Source organism: Cyprinodon variegatus, unplaced genomic scaffold, assembly GCF_000732505.1.
Source record: "Cyprinodon variegatus isolate N-32 unplaced genomic scaffold, C_variegatus-1.0 Scaffold109, whole genome shotgun sequence".
Classification (NCBI taxonomy): domain Eukaryota; kingdom Metazoa; phylum Chordata; class Actinopteri; order Cyprinodontiformes; family Cyprinodontidae; genus Cyprinodon; species Cyprinodon variegatus.
Window position 1 is genome coordinate 489,892 of NW_015150562.1, and position 17,784 is coordinate 507,675.

Below are 17,784 nucleotides of genomic sequence, written 5' to 3' on the forward strand. Positions count from 1 at the left end.
ACTAATTTTACGCAGGCAAAAGAAAAATGTTCCAGGTAAACTTCTTTAGTTTTCCTAGTTTATTTTCTCTTCAGGCAAGCAAACAAAAAAAGACAAACATTTCCTCCATGTTTCTCTTGATCTGGTAAAAAGAAAAAAACATTTGCCCACCCAGATGCATGCTGGTCCTACTAGTGACTGCCTATTTAAAAAAAGTAATTGATCATAAATTAATTCATTCTAAATTAATCCTAACTAACAAAAAACAAAGGAACTTGACTAAATAACCAAAAAAAAAAAAACATAATCTCATAACAGATATCAAACAATAAAGTAAAATAGACATAGCTAGATTATGCACAAAAACAAAAAACATTTTTACTTATTATTAAAAAAATAATTTACTCCTACAATTAGTTTTAACATGAAATATTAAATTGGTGACTAAGTAAAGGTGCTCCAAAGACCTTAACTCCCCAATTGAGGACTTGTAACATTTCAGATATTCGCTGAAAAAATAATTTCATGAATCATTACTTGTGTCTTTGGGCATGTAAGCAAGATGTTTACACTATGTACCATGGAAATCTACCAGTTTAGATGTATTTAAATCAAAAACAAAATTTTTTGGTTGATAGTTTTGGTTACAGCAGACCAAAATGTAAATGTAGTCAGGTAGTTGAGGTGTGGATGATGAACTCATAAAATCTTTTAATATCTACACTGCTGCCTTTGTTTAAAGCTGTCACACCAGTTTAAATGACTAGAGAAGTATTTCCTGATCCTACAGCCTTTTGCAATATGACAAATAGTTCATACACAAATACTTTTCTAAAGATGTCTATGAAACCCTCTTTGTTTAAATGGGATTCACCATTTTGTTTGTACTGCTGTATGGGTGTATCTAAAAGATGTGGTGGATAACAAGATCCTTGATTCTGTTTATTCTCGATAGTGTTACCAGAGGGATCCATTCACCATATAAATGGCTTGTAATGCAATGTATGTTCAGAGAAGAGCTAATACTTGACAACCAATTTATACTCAACACTAATTAATTAAGCGCTGTGGTCGGTTTAAGCTGCAGTTCACCTTTTGTAAGTTTTGTTAAAGCTAACAAACGGCCTTGACTAATGCATGGATGGATCAAATAATTATCAGCTGAACAAAAACAGAATAGAAGTTAAAGTTTTTGTAAAAACCTGGAGCAATAATAATTTAGCACATAGCTTTAGTTACTTTAGCTGGAAAACACCAACCAGGCTGAAAATCCACTAAACCTGAACCTTCAGAGCCACATAAAGACAGTAACAAAGCCTTCTATCACCTAAATAATATCTGCAGCATTAAAGGACTCATGTCCAAGAGCTTTATCTAAACTAGTCAAACTTTTCTTCGCACGCCTTATCATTATACTAAAATGTACTTTTCTGGGGGGGTTTCTTCCCTTAGGCTAGGTTAATGTACCGCGCTTGTCATTAAAATACAGATAACTACCTGGTATCAGTGACAGAACAGAGACAACAGTGTAAAACGGGGCAGGGAAAAACCCCTCTCTCATTTTCATTGGCATGGTTATCTGTTAACCTTGAAGCAGTAAAACAGCCCTCTTCTTCCTCTCAATTCTCCATTCTATAAAGCCTGCTTTAAAAACCAAAACTACATGTAAACATGATACATGCAAACAGGTAAGTTGGTCTCACTAACGGCCCTTAGATCTGTGTGCATGACTGTTTGTCCTCTGTCTCTGTGTTGACACAGGAACATGCAAAGTTTCCCACATGTATTAAAGGACATATCCTGTTGACTGTCAAGCAGATTCCCTCCCATCATGTTTCTGTCACCTCAGATGTTCCCTTGGATTAATAGGCATGTTCGTCATTCACCTTCTCCCCCTACGTGGATGACACTCAGCTCCATGTCTCTCTCAAATCCAATTCTATATTCCCATATTAGTCCCTCTCCAATTGACTCCGTGGAATAAAACACTGGTTCATCCTGAATTTTCTTAAATTAAAATGCAATTAAACAAAACTTCTCTCTTTACCAAACTTCATAGCTTCTTCATTCCAGTCACGCCTCCATCTTTCTCTCCCATTGGTGTCATCATTGATAACACTTGCTCTCTCCCTTCTCATGTTAATAAAATAACTTGGTCAATCTACTTTACAATTTCAACTGATGGGAGTAAAAAAATAAACAAAAAGCAACATTAATTTATTATACATTGTAAAACCTTATAAGTAATTTGGAACTCACATGATTTAAGGAAACCGATTTCTTTAAATCATTTAAGTACATTAACTCAAATGAACAAGTTCTATAAAAAAAACTAATTAAGTATGTTATTAGTTTATTCTGGTTATGGTAACACAGTTGTTAATATTCTATTGTACTGTTTCATTCAGTAAACTGAACTTAAAACCAGTAAGTTTCCTGAACGTAGGTGTATTTTTCCTTAAAACTTGTTTATTATATGTTCAGTGTACTTATCAGCACCGAGCCACACCAAATTAAGTGGTAAAATTTACTTTAAGATGATTCAAAATACTTAACCTACTAATTTCTTTAGTCCCAAAAAATTACTATACTTTAGTTCTCACAACTTTTTTTTAAAATTAATTAATTTGAGGAAACTGATTGCCTCAAGTTAATGTAACACACTAAAAGCTTCAAATGTTTATCTTTCCATCATCCTTAGATTTTAAGTGATGAATCGTATTAAAATAGACACAACAAATGGTGCAAATATACTAAAATTTTATTGACCTTAATTGATTTCTGTGGAATATTTTTCAAGTATTTGTAGAGTTGTATATATTAAATATAGAATTGTTTTGGAAATCTATTTAAAAATTTGTTTTATTTGGAGAATAAAAGTAAGATTAAATGAATCATCAATTCTCTAATACCCCAGAATCTTTGTTGTACTCAAAACAAGTGAGTAATTAAGTCTTTTTTTTATTTTTTTTACTTAGAGTAGACTGGGTTAACAATGGATCCATGCAAAATTCTGTTAGGGCTCAAAATTGAACAATAACTTTTTCTTTTTTTTGCACTATTGTTTAAAAACCCTCCTTTGTAAAAAGTTTGCTGATTGTGTGAGCAAGTTCTAATGACTGTCTGTGGGGACCCCTGATTATGGGAGCAGCCAAAAGGACAATCAGAGTTCTGTCCATGTTGAATTTTGCCAGAAGAGACAGAAAAGATATACCTAACTTCACTTCCAAAGTATTTCTGTTTGCACAAAATTTTATTCTATTTTTTTTTTCAGTGACTGAAGATATGAATTCAAAACAGGAGCATAATTTTATCTCCCTGCAGGATGATGACAACACCTAAGTCTTCTGCAAATATTTGAATATATCTGTTAATACCCTGGCTACAATAGTCCTTAAGGTAAAGGATGTGCAAGGAAGACCAAACACACCCTTGAAGTCATCAGATAGAGGACGACATGTCTTCAGACAGCTGTCCATTACTCTCACTCATTGTTCTGTCTCGTAATCCAGCCTGTTTCGTTTTAAATGCAGATTAAAATGATCTAAAGTTTGTCATCTAAAATGTGTGGTTGGATTGTATGGTAAAGTAGACGGGGAATCAACAAAAATAAATCTAACTTGTTTTTCCCTGCCCTCAACATATTTAGAAAACATCTAAGGTGGATTAACAGTGTCATCCTCTACCCCTCGTTTAGTCCAATTTGCAATCCAATCCAATTCTATTTGTTAAGCATATATAAAACAACAACAGCTGACTAAAGTGCTGTACAGAAAAATAAGTAAAACATAAAACATTACAGATTAAAGACAAAACAGCTAAAACATAAGTAAAAGTAACATTCACACTATCAAAGTGAGAGATTAAAGAAATAAAAGGATAGGAACATATATCCAAGAACAGGAAAAGAGGTTTGGTCAAAAATGGCCCCTTTAGGAGAGTTCTGAGATTTAAACCACTGCTGACCATACAAAACGGAGACTTCTGTTGTGAAGAAAGAAACTATCCAATTTGGATTATTCTAAGAACACTAGCAAATCCATCATTATATGGATAAAAAAGCCAACAAGATTACTTCAAAGCCTTGACAAATATCCCACTGAGATCCAGATTTTAAAGCATCCATTCATGCTTAACAACCACAAAAATTCTGCAAAATACTACAGACCAGAAATTTTCCACATTAATTTAAAACTCAGATTTCCAGAAAAGGTTGATTGTAGTTGTTGCTGTTAAAGATGGCTATGTCATGATCGTGGCACTGTTGACTGGCTTAATGGTTCATTCCATTCACCTACCTTGCTCTGCCCAGTTTCTAATCCCTGTTCATCTGATCCACCTGCTCCTGCCTCTATTTAAGCTGCTTGCTCCCAGTCATCAGTAACAGATTGTTGGAGCCATTGGTAACAGTTCTCTAGTGTACCTGTTGTTGTTCTAATTGCCTCATCATGACCAGTTTTGTCCTCGGACTTTTGATCCTGCCTCCTCATGTTTCAGATTTGTTTGCCTGATCTGTTTTCGGACTCCTGTTGGTTTCTGCTCGTGGACTGAACCTGGATCCGTTTCCTGACTTCGACTTGGATTTCCCCTCGGCAACTCTTCGGATCTCTGATCTTCTGGTCTGGACTCCTGTTAACCTCTTTGACTTGACAGGAATTGGACTTCATCCTCTGGAAACTCCTGCCTTCCTTTGCCAACTTGGATCTGCTCGTCAGCCAGTTCAGCAGGCTTCAGGCTCCCGCTCATGGAACTCTCTGGGCGGCCTTCGCTGTGTGCTGTTGTTAGCCATCCGGTAGGATTCTACTCTTTCTTCTGGGCACAGACTGAACTCTAAAATCAGGTTAGTGACTCGCAAGCTCTTAATCGGCCTTTGTCAGAGATATATGGTCTCTAACCTGAGTTTTCCCCCTACAGAGATTCCAGGCCTTTGATGCCCTTGTTGCTGAATTGCAGATTCTACGTATGATAATAAATGCTCCTGTGAATAACACTAATCTGTCTGCTTCAAATTCTGCGTCCTCAGTTCTGAGCCTTGATGTGTTCAACTTATTAATTACTTAGGGCCATGTTCATTTGGACAGGTTGTTTCCCCCCAATTGACAATAATATTTACTCAGGTTCTATATGTCCAAAATAAATTTATTTGATTAGAAACTTTTAAGCAAAAGCAAATAGAGCTGCAGGGAGGTCCCATTCTTCCTTATTTAATGCATATCTGGTTGAGAAAAAGCCTCATCTAAGGGTTCCACTTACATTGACAAAGAAGAAGCCAAAACAAATGGCCACAAAAGGCATTTGTACAGAGGATCCATGTGAATCCTTTATTTTTCTCTCTAATTTAAAGTGTACATCTTTGATTTGAATGCAACACCAATTTCAAAAGAACAATGAGATTTCAAAGAGCTGTTTTAGAAAATTCACAATATAACATTACAGTGAAAAGGTGATTCTACAAAATATGTCTCAGAGAGGCTCAACAGCAATAAGCCCCATATGTTCCAGAATTGTATTTGTTAAAGGATTAAAAACTGTATATCATTCCACTTCGAATCCACAACTATTCCCCGCTTAATGTTGGCCCTTCAGAGACTCCCACTAAAATCCATTGAGGTTTGGTGTTGCAATGTGACGAAATGAGACATTTTTTTCAAAGCTTTGTTTCAATGGCTACCCTGGCTGACCCTCCCTGTTTTTTCTTTTCCATTCACAGACTTGTTAGGATGATTTTAAATGAAAAAGTCTCCATTAGAGACAATTTTATCAATTATTGTAAAACTCTCTGTGATGGTGAATGGTGACAGGGTGTGGTTCTTGCTCAGTTTAAGAATGAGGTTAGGGGATTGGTGCCAGAGTGAAAAACATGGCCATAACTAGTCTTCTGCCAGTTTCTTCATGGTTTCTAAACTCTTGCGACGCCTTCTGACAGCACATGACATGGTATCAAAAAGTCAGATTGATTCTAAGTAGATGCTTACACAAAAAAATAAATGTTCTAATAGAAATCTTATATACAAACACTGCTACAGAATAAAAAGTAAACAGTGGAATTAAGTGTTGGAGCAAAAACTCCTTTGGTATCTCCCTGCATTTGGTAACGATGTGAACCATCTCAGCAACAAAATGAAAGAAATTGACTTTGGAATCAGCGGCAAACCTGAAGGAAAGGTTTCGATCAGGAGTGGGACCTGATCGAAAACCTATACCTGAACCTTGGGTGGGATCGTTTTTCTGTATATAACACTGAAAGAGGAAACATTCTAGTTATATATTTGTACAGAAAAGGAGCGATCATCCCTGGGGAGAGGGTGGAGTATACTCTGGAAATTACACCCGGCCTGTCAGGAGAAAGAGAGAGAGTGATGCTTGTGAAACAGTCAGAGAAGGAGTCTGATCGTTAAGAGGTCTTAGAAAGGAGGCATGAAGGGACACCTATCCTCGCTGATGTTCTCTGTCCTGTTTGCGGGGGGCTTGCTGACCACTCTAATGTGGTACAAGCTGGACAATAAGTAAGTTGGTTTTTGCTTTTACGTTTTAGCATAACTGGTAGAATGTGCTTCTGTGGGAGACACAATGATATCTTTATAATTCAGAGAAATTTATTCTATTTGATATTAATTTTTTAACATTGTCTGTATCCATTTTTACCAACAAATTCTTATTTTAATCTAAAGTAGGACTAAGAAATTTATTTGAGAAACTGTTAAATCCTAAAGTTGCTGCAAAGGTTTTTAATTGTTCAAAGACATAGGGTTAGGGTTAGACAGACATAAAACCAATAAAACCACTAGTATTAGAAGCATAACAGTATATACTGCAATGTTAATCACTTTAAAAACATAGGGGAGTAACTAACTAAAAATTTTTAATAAAATTCTAATAATGTAGACACACAGAAAATATAATATTTCAAAAAAACTTTAAATCATTACTTCACTGTATACCAGTGTCTATTTTGCTTTAAAAATATCCAAACATTGATAGAAATGTGTTCATTTGATGGAAATATTAACTACATTAATCTCAAATCCATCATGATTGCATTAAGTTAGACAGAAAAGAAGCTTTGGTTTGGCAGAAAATCTTAAAAAAATGTTTTTAAACTTGAAATAGTTTCAAAACTCTCCTGTACAAGTGATTGTAATGATTTTTAAATGTTATTGTACCGTACTCTTACATAATGCATTTTGCTTAAAATTGCGTGTAAAACATGAAAAGGAAAGACAAGAGTAAGAAGGAGCAGAGGTAAATGGGCCATAGGGTGCAAACTCCATGCAAATACTGGAATTAAAAGAGAATTCAAAAACACTGGCAGGCATAAAAATTATACGTGTTTTTGTGTGTAGCATCATTTATGTGTTTGCTGCAGGTTTTGTATTTGCAGTTTCTTTGCACTTGGCATCTCTTTATTTTTTGTGGTTGTAGCATTTATATTTTGCATGTGATTTTTTTTTTGTGTTTGAGAATTATTCTCCTTTGTGTTTTAGCTAATTTAATTTTAGTGTTTGCTGTCAATTAATGTATTTTCACAGGCTTTTGATTAAAGACAGAGAATGGATAGGGTTATTTCCTGAATAAAGAGATCAGCAGATCACATTATTAGAAAAGAAAAACAATAATAAAACAAAATTAAACATGATCTTGTAGCTCATGGATTAAAAACTCAGATGTCTTTGAAAACATGTTTTTCATTCAGCAAATTTTAATAGGAGCTCAGGTTATATTTATGTTCTGTTCTTTCAACATAATTTCGGTGAATGAGAACGTTTTATAACATAAAAGTCCTTACTTAAGTGACTTTCAAAAGTCCACAAATTGCGTTTTAAGGTCTCTTATGTTCATAAAACAACGGACCAACACTGATAAAACAGCTTAAGGTGGGAGAGATCATTTGCTGAAGTTTTTGTTGAGCATTAAGTGACTTTCTTTTTTCTCTTGATCGTATTTCAGAAACATGAAATATCGCAGACACCTGCCCAAAATGAAAATTGCTCCTCGGTCTACTGATTCCTGTAAAAACTGTGGGTGAGAACACATTTTTTTGAGGCGTATTTTGTTCTCTGTCCGTTTAGTGGCCTCTTTATACTTACATTTGTTTTGTGAAAATTTTGCAGAGAGAGTATAAAGAAAGCTTTAGAGATCTCCTTCAAACCCTGGAAAAAACAGGAGGACAACTTTAAAAAGTTTAGGTGAAAGCTTTTTTTCTTCTTTAATTTTTTTGTTGGGTATGTACATTTCCTTCACCTTGAGTTCATGTAATTCTTATAAAGAGTTTGCAAGTATGTTTGAAGTGGGGGTCTCAGTTTCAGCTAGGGGTTTTGGGTAGCAATAAATACAATTATCAATCAGTAATACATCATTAGTTTACAATAATTGTAATGTTGGGGCCACAAGATGGCGCCAGACTTCTAGAATATAGAAAAGCCCAATTTAATAGAATTTAATTGCATTACAACCACATACTTCTATATTGCCATTTAAATGGTTCTAATATGAAAGAACACAAAGTAATGCATAATTGGTAAGTAGCTGCAAAAGAACATATATTAATAGTTTTAGAAATTGCAAACTAAAAGGTACTGCTTGTGTTTCAAATCTAGCGCACTTTAATCTGATAACCTTGACAAAAATGATAAGAATAACAAATTCCCTATAACATTCAGATTATTAACAATGTCAAGTCGATCAGTTGGAGGTTTTATATTGGTGTAAAAGTAGCTCTTAATCATTTTGCCCCTTTCCCATGCAACTATTCATACCTGGGTTGAATCAGAATCAGAAATACTTAAATAATCCCAGAGGGAAATTACTTTTGTTACATCCTCCAGATATACAAACATTTAGATTTAAATATATAAAATAATACAAAATAATATAAATATACATATAGACATATGTAGCATCAACTCTTAATGTCACAAAATATGTGGTGTGCCTTTACGGAATAGTCGTATCCTTTTATAAAATATCTTCTACTTACAAAAGTCCACTTATAGTAGTTTTTAGGTAAGTTGTAAAATAGTCTAATCTAAACGAAATGTGAAATTGTAGCATTTTTAGTAAGTACAGACTGTATTCTTGAAATTTTACTGATATATGAAATGCAAAAATTATCAGACATGATATATGCTCATAACGACAGTAAATGTTATCTTAATGACAGTAAATGCAAATGTTTAGGCTATCACTGGTCTGCTTATAGTTATGTGTTGTACCTGATCTTGTTAACTATATTTGAATGTCAACAAAGGTCTTTTGGTTCTGCAGGTTTCAGCTTAGCAGCAAGTGCAATGGCTTTGATAAGGCTATAATTACCCAGACAAACACTCCTCTGGGATCAAAGCTTGTTTATGATGGGCAAAAAAAGACCAGCCTCCAGGTGAAGCCAGAGATCTTCAGCACCTTCCCAAAAGTAAGTTACTTTGCATCTGTTTCTATGTTATCTAAATACAAACTAAATATAAGTCTAGATTTTTAACACCACAATCAAAATGTATTTCCATGCTGACTCAGTCTTTCATTTATCCATCCAGTTGTTCCTCTACATGGGGTACTATTTAAATGCAGGAAGAACATGCGTGTGCATTGTCACACCTCAGAGAAATTTCCCAAACATATGTGTCTTTGTTCTGAGGTGGGAAGCTAAAGTAGAGACAGGTATCACAGATGCACATAAGGAACAATATGCAAACTCCAGAAAAAAAGGTCCCAGTTAGTATTCAAATCATTGTTCCACCTTCAATGAGGAAACAGTGCTTACAACGACAGCATCATTTGGGAAATAAACACTCCCTTCCTAAATCTCATCATGAAAATCCTACAGGAAAAAAAGACATTATGAAATCATAACTTAAAGATTACAAGTTATCTGTACATACAGATATTTGTATGTATATTTTATTTGTTCAATGTCAGCATAACAAGAAAGAGAGGATTTTGGGATCCATCCATCCATTTATGTTCTTCCGCTTATCCGGGGTGGGGTCGGGGTGGGGGTAGCAGCTTCAGTAGGGAGGCTCAGACATCCCTCTCCCCAGCCACTTGGGCCAACTCCTCCAAAGCGTCTCCAAACACAAAATCCCAGTACATTTCAAACCAAACAAGACCATCAAACAGAGTGCATACTAAAGACAAAACTCCCAGACCTAATATGAGCGGAGTGGTATATGTATGTAGCTAAATCAGTCTCAGTTTTCACAAATACACATATGTGATTCATACATGCACAGGACAAGCTCCACACACACACACACACAGCCCGATTCACGCAAGCACAAAAAAATCCACAAACACCCAGTACAAGCTTCACACACACACAGCATGATTCATGCAAGCACAGAAAAGTCCACACACACACACAAAGCACAATTCACGCAAACATACAAGATTCACTCATGCACAGCACATGATAAAAAAAAATAAAAAATTCACATGTACAATTTTTTTTACGCTGTTCAGTCTTTAAGTAGAAGAACACAAATTCTGCTCAACAAGTTGCACATAAAACATTGGGGTGATATTCCATATTATCAATTATCTGTTTCATTTTCATTCCAGGGGCATCCTTTCTCAAATAAAACAAAGCTCACTTGTGCTGTTGTAGGGAATGGTGGAATCCTGGCAAACAGTAGATGTGGAAAAATGATTGATTCAGCTGAGTTTGTCATAAGGTGAGTGAACCACCCAGTAAAGATGATAAAACTCAGCTGTTAAAATTTCTAACAATATCTATGTTTGTTTTATGTCTAAGGTGCAACTTACCTCCTGTTACAAACGGACATGAAAAACACGTGGGTAGTAAGACAAACCTTGTGACATCAAATCCGAGCATCCTGTTGGATAAGTAAGCATGCAATTCAATCTTAGAGGTAATGTGTAACCTTGTTAGGGATATAGCCATATCCCTTTATATTTGCTTCATATTTACAGGTACAGGTCTCTAATGGAACGGCGGCGTCCATTAATAGAGAAGCTAAGCAGCTATGGCGACTCTATGCTTCTTCTTCCTGCCTTTTCCTACAGTATAAACACCCCTGTATGTATGAGGGCTCTCTATACTGTCCAGGATTTTGAAAGCCCCATCCGGCCAGTCTTCCTTAACCCACAGTACCTCGAGAGTCTTGACCTTTTCTGGCGTTCTCAAGGTTGGAAGGCATCCCGGCTCAGCACAGGAATTATGATGACCAGCTTGGCACTGGAACTTTGTGACAATGTGCATCTTTTTGGATTCTGGCCCTTCAGTGTTCACCCACACACCTTCCAGGACTTAACTCACCACTATTATGATAACAAACCAGCGAAATCAAATTTCCATGCAATGCCTACTGAGTTCAACCTGTTGCTGCAACTGCACAGCCAGGGTGTGCTCCAGCTACACTTGGGAGACTGTGAGCCTGATTATTATTAGTCACACAGAAAATAGATCCATCTACCAAAAGTAATGATTTTCTTATAAAGGAAATCCAGCATAGAGGTGAGCTGTCTCAGATGTGTTTGTAATGACCCAGCCATGCACAGCTTAGTCTCTTGAAGATGGGAAATCTTTGGATCATTTTTACATTTTATAAAAGTGACCAAGAAACTGCCAAATTGGTGAAGCATCCAGTCAGTTTAGTAGCTTAAGCAGTTTACACATAAAATGTTCTAATAATATTTGCTTGATCCGTTGAAAAAGCCAGTCAATAAATTTAGATAACACTCTTCAATTTTAAATTGCGTCAATAACTCATCAAAGAATCAGTGGGACAAAAAAAAAACCCCAAAACAAAAAGGAAATCTGTACATTTCCGGCACTGTATACCAAACTCATAAAAAAACAGAGTAGGCAAATATTATATTACCAAAATTAGATGTTACCTTTTGTGTAATTTGTGCAAAGAGTCTGAAGCACACCTGTTTGTGAAGCAATGTCTTTGCTGGACACAGTAAACAGTTTGTTTACTGTTTCTGTTGCTTTTAGTAATCCTCCGGATATTTAGAATATCATAAATCTTCTAAAATTAATCATAGCCCTAACTTAATTTTTCCGTTCTGCATCATTTTCTACACTTCAAAATTCTGAACTGCTTGGAAAACAGTCTATTCTCTTGAAATTATCAAATTATATGAATTGCATAACTGCAACTACAGCTAAATGTACTAACATGGAACATTACAAAAAAACAAAGTAGTATTCATGTGAGGGTTTGTTGCAATTTTCCTTATTATTTTTCCCATTTTCTTTTTTGTATCTTCTTTGTATTACAGTTGACGATGTATACCAGAAATTATTTATCATGCTTTCAGTTATCTAAATGTTCGGAATTCTAAATACTGAAGGTAATTAGACAATAAGCTAGAGCTGAGCCAAATACAGGGATGGACTGCCTAACATGTTCTATTATGTATGGCAGATTAAATTCATAAATTGTCATCTTTTCATCATATTGTTTATTTTCAGATATTCTGTAAGTTTACCTTGCAAGCAAGATGAACTGTTGCAAGATTTCTGAATTCACAAACTCCTAAAAAAACATCTTGTCAGAAGCCAACAGATGCGTTAGTGTCAATACAAAAATGTTTCAGACCAATAAAGTGCAGTGACATGTATGACATCAACGTTTCAACCAGAGGCGTAAGGCTGAGGCAAAACAAATATGGCCGCTCCGGATGAAATATTTGCCTTTTTGGATGGGAAGATGTTTGCAAGTGCCTCCCGACCGAGTTTGATTTATCACTTAACTCGGTCAGTTGTGAAATAAATAATAATGTGATGTCACAGACATACGAGACAGGTACCAAATCATCTCGAAGAATTGTACTAAATACCCCCCTTTTTGCAAACCCTTTCAACTTGATTGATATATGTAGCTCAATTTGAATTCCACAAAGGATCAATCTGGCTTGTGCCAGGTTAGCTGTAAGTGTCAGGGAAGATGAAAGGGTAATTCTGGGGGTGTTGTGCAACACCAGCAACAAATTCTATAAATGTGTTGGTTGTATATATTTGTTTAAGTAAAACATAAAAAAAAAATGTAATGCAGGGAATTCATTTTTTAAATATGTAGCTTATAAACTGTTACCATTTTTGATGGCTCCATTTGAGAGCCTAAAACCATTTTCTGTCTTTTATTGTGTCCCTTGGTAACGGATTCAACAAAGAAAGCACATAGTTTGAAATTAGTCAGCTCCAAACCTTGGCTTGTGCGCATATGGCAAATTGTTAAGGATACTTGAGCTATGGCGGGTATAGGTCCACAGTCACCATCATATGTGTAATCTGAGTAGTGCTGGCAGTAAGGAAGGAGCTAGGCAAGCATCGGGATGCTTCCTAAAACTAATGCATTTAGCATAGAAACCTCCTGAGGTTCCTAGAAGCTCCATGGTTGCCCACAATCCTTTGCATGACAATAAATAGACACTGCTCTGAAGTTTATCTGATACTGATGAAGAGACACATCCAGCCAGTCACAGTCAGAGCTCCTTGCTCCTGTACATCCTTGCATAAAAAAATCATTGTGTTCATGAAAAGTTGCCTTAATTGATCTAGTTGTAGTAATACAGTTATATTGCAAGTAATGTAATGGCGTTACCAATATGTGAGAAGTAATTAGATTACTGTTTTCAATGAAAAACTAACACAGTTACTAATGCCATTGCTGTGTAGTATAATTTCTCCCAACACTGAGTATGAGTGTTTAATACCACACCTGTTCCCTAAAACACTCCAGTTGCAAAGAATGCAGTGAGAAGTTAAACCAGCACTAGCGATGCACAGTTCCTCCCTGTGCACCTCTGTGAGGCTGGTCAATCTAAACCAGCTTATAAGTGATGCATCATTATGTCCCAGCAGTCTCTCAGCACACTCTCCCTCCTCATTCTTCTACTGCCGATGTCCTCCATCAGAGCCAAGGTTGCCATCCTTCCACAATTACTGACACCTTTCTACAATTTATGGACATGTGTAACTGCCAAAACCTTTTCGAACTTATGAATTATCCCATCGGATTTGTTTGGAATTGTTCTGCTGATCTGCCACCTTTTTTTTTATTTCATTATGTAAAAATGTAAATGTCTATTTGTGAATGTATTTACTCTCCTTGGTGCCAGACATGTGAGCATTAAAATGACAAGAACAGAGTTGTATTTGCAGTTTGAGTCTGAACTTAACTTGTTTCTATATATTTTTATTAGATACTCTGTCCCTTTCTCATTGCATTCCCGCCATCCTCATGTCTGTAGCTCTTTCCAAACATTCTGTATTCAATTGAATTTGGGCACTCCAAAGGCGTTACATAATAGTACATACAGTCAAAAGAAACAGCTTGGAAGATAAATAAATAAAACTGAACATAATAAAAAATAATTAACTTTTATTATATACCCAAATGTTGTTAAGTAGGGATACATTTTCTGAATCCTCTTTATCAAGGTTGATGCCCATCTTGAGTTAACAAGGAGTAGACCCTGGATAACTAAAAGACAGATGACAAGCATTCAGGCAATCAAAGATCTTAGAGGCATTACAGAGAAAATTGAGTAAAAAGCATGTTTCTGAATGGTAGAAAGTTAAAGTACCTAAAACAGTAAAATAAAATTATGATTACAACTCACTTCTTTTTATCATGGAGTTTAAGGTTTAAACCAGATTTTATGGAAAGCAAGACTAAGGGGGAGAAGAGGGTTGTGGAGAATGGCGCCTGAGTTTTAAACATACAAATAAGATGTTTTATCATGTCCTGCTTTACATACTTGTCCCTGATTTCTGAAGTGACCTTTCATTTAGTACACCTTTAACACCACTGCGTTCTTTTCGGTCACTAATCCTGTTCTCTTCACGGTGATTCCAGTTTTTGTCCAGGCATTACACTAATCCTTACCTCAGCTCACTGCTGGTCCATGCAGAGATAGTGTGCTTATGTAAAGTCACTTTGATTGATACACTGCATTAGATGGCAGGTAATGTAACAATACCAATATATGAAAATTAATTAGTTAGATTATTTCTTTAATGAAATACTAACAATGTTAATTATGCTGGAATTATTTCATTGAGTTTTTCCCAAAACTGGCCAACATTTACTTTACTTCAGGGATATTCAATAATTATATTGTTACTACTTAAATAATGTGAATATTTAATCTTTTGTATCTTTCTCTAATAATATTATTTAATAAATCCCATAGTTTTTTTTATATGTATTTTATATTCATCTAACAGTATGCTATAATATTCCTGTTTAGCTGTCTTTAAAATTTTGGTTAATTTATTTTTATCTCTTTTATATGTAATTTCTGTCTCCACCATCCTATTCCTTAAATAATATGTAAATTTACTACATATTGTGTTCCTTCATTTACAAGCATTCTGCATTCCTTTTGTTATATATCTATGCTGTATTAGAATATTTATCTTTTATAATACATTTGTTTGGAGCACTTCCATTTTGTAGAGCAAGTTCCTTGTTGTTTTCACTTGTTGCATTTTGTTTGTGATGGCAGCATTTTTTGTTATTCTGCATTTTTCTTTTCTCATTTTTTTTGTTTGTTTGTTTGTTTGTGTGTTTTGGAGGTTGCATTATCAGTGTTTCCAGCTGATTTCAGAACTTGCCGTGCCTTTGCACCTGCTTGCAGCTTGTTTGTTTTTTGTTTGCAGAATTTTTCTGTTGCATTTTTTTTTTCATGTGTTTGGATTTATAGAACATGTTTTTGCTGCTTAATTTGTGTCTTGTTGCACGTTCATTTATGTAAACACATATCCACCTCAACCTGCTACTTGTTTAAACAGACCTGATTTGTGCTTTCTTTTGACGAACCTCATGAGGATGGCCTGTTTATCCTTGGAGTTTCTCTTCGGGGGGCTGCTAAGCTTCAATGTGCTCATTGTTCAGTTCGATCCCATGGGAGTTATGAAAGTTAGCCACTTGTTGTAGGCTACAGTAGACTTACAGTACCACTCTCCTGGTTCTCCTCGGTTCTCAGTGGGTGTGAGTGTATAAGCATACAGGGTTTCATCTATAGCCTGGTGTTGATAACATAACTCATCCTGGAAACTGTTCTCTTTGTTAATTGTTTGACTCCATTGGATTTAGAACTGCTTTTGTTCTTTTTAATTAGATCAATAGAGTGACAGAACTGAAATTTGTTGTTGTCGGAAGGGTCATTTGAATTGCAAAACATAGATCTGTATAAAATTATCACCCAAGTCTTTGTTGCATATTTGGATCGCATTAAGGGGAGTCCCAGGATTTATCTTGTTACGCTTAAAGCACTGAGTAAATAAATACTAAAAGCAGCAATGCATTTGTTATAAGTATATCTGAACATACAAGGAGTAAGCATCCTAGGGGGGAGGGGGTAGTATACTCTGGAAATAACAGCATATCTGATAGAAACAAAGAGCAAGTGATGCTTGTGAAACACTCAGAGAAGGAAGCAGATCGCGATGAGGGCTGAAGGGTGAGGTCAGCAGAAGAGATCAGACATGAGGGAGAAGTTACTCTCTTTGATGATGACTCCTCTTTCTTTGGGAGCCTGCTGTCCACTCTCATATGCTCCACACTGAAAAATAAATAAGTCCTTCTTTCTGTTAGAAATCCGGTTTAAGTTTGATAAACATGGTAGAAAATGCTTATATAAGTTATAGGAGAATATAATCATAATTTACCATATTGGTTTTAAACGCTTTCTGCATCCATTTAAAGAAGATGCAATAATAAATAGAACCACTAAAGTTCTGTACAAACCTTTTTGTAGGTTTGCATTTTGTTTTGTAGAATGTAGGCTTTTTCTATATATTTTCACTATGGGCATTTTATATGTGGGAGTGATGGCTTAGAGGTAGCTTGCCAAACAGACCAATTTACACAACACATACCAATCTGGTAAACTCAGATTCATCAATCTCAGTATAAGAGGTGGGAGTTTATTGTTGCCCCAGAATTACTGAATTACTAACAGTCAAGAGTGCAGCTGCAAAGGAGTATTGTTTTGATTATGCCCTTTATAATACCCAGAATGAGCTGTAAATATCTTTCAAATTTAAGCTGTTTCGCAACTTGTTTTGCTTTGAACCCCACAAAAGTATTTTCACACTGAACGTGAAGTTTGCAGCTGTACCAAAGGATTTCCAGGTAAAAGGGCGGATCGGCATTGAAAGTATTCCTGTCAGTTTAGCTATTTGGTCCAGAATGTGCGGCACATTTTTTTCAAAGACAATTCAGTTTATTTATTCATCAATAAGTTCTATATTTTATTTTTTTAGGTTGAATCTGGTCGGTCTGTCAGTCTTGATTAAGTCCAGAAATAGTTGTTGAAAATTGGGCTGTGTTTGGTCAGTCTGATTTTGTCTCACTTTCATCCAATACAAGATGTTGAAAAGAGGTCGAAAACCCAATTTTCAACATCTTTTCACCTTTCAGTTTTCAACAAAAGTTAGATGTCGTTTTGACATAAATCATGTTGTCTTTTCAATTTTTGTGATTTTTGTTCAGCGGGTTCTGTCGATTGTAAGAAATACTTTGCTATTCGCAATATCCCAAAACTCTAAAAGGTAAAAATAGCATTGATTTAATTTTTTCAGTGCATCATTTGAAAATTATAACATTGAGCAGATTTCAAACCTGTCAAATCTCTATAAACTTTAACAGCTCCATAACTACAACTAAAACTAATCTTGTTGACAGAAAAACTTAATTGCTGGTTTGGCAAAACTCAGTATGTACAACTGCAATTATAAGTCAAAATTAATTGGTAGCTGCAAGCCACAAGAAAATGAAGTTTTTACTAAATAGTTTGGTCGACAAACCTAATAGTAAGACTGAATTATTT

General features: G+C 35.4%; 1 protein-coding gene across 1 annotated transcript; it reads left to right on the forward strand.

Annotated features, from left to right (window-relative positions):
* The first annotated feature begins 6,361 nt into the window (after nt 1-6,361).
* LOC107084794 (alpha-2,8-sialyltransferase 8F-like) lies at nt 6,362-11,488 on the forward strand. Its single transcript, XM_015374801.1, has 7 exons — nt 6,362-6,485; nt 7,927-8,001; nt 8,091-8,165; nt 9,244-9,388; nt 10,534-10,646; nt 10,727-10,819; nt 10,906-11,488. The coding sequence occupies exons 1-7, from the start codon at nt 6,397-6,399 to the stop codon at nt 11,381-11,383; spliced, it is 1,068 nt and encodes a 355-aa protein (XP_015230287.1). The 5' UTR covers nt 6,362-6,396; the 3' UTR covers nt 11,384-11,488.
* The last annotated feature ends 6,296 nt before the right edge of the window (nt 11,489-17,784 follow it).

Coding starts and splice junctions, on each gene's coding strand:
- LOC107084794 (XM_015374801.1), top strand. CDS start 6,397: ATGAAGGGACACCTATCCTCGCTGATGTTCTCTGTCCTGTTTGCGGGG. Junction 8,002..8,090: donor GATTCCTGTAAAAACTGTGG/GTGAGAACACAT, acceptor AAAATTTTGCAG/AGAGAGTATAAAGAAAGCTT. Junction 9,389..10,533: donor TCTTCAGCACCTTCCCAAAA/GTAAGTTACTTT, acceptor TTTTCATTCCAG/GGGCATCCTTTCTCAAATAA.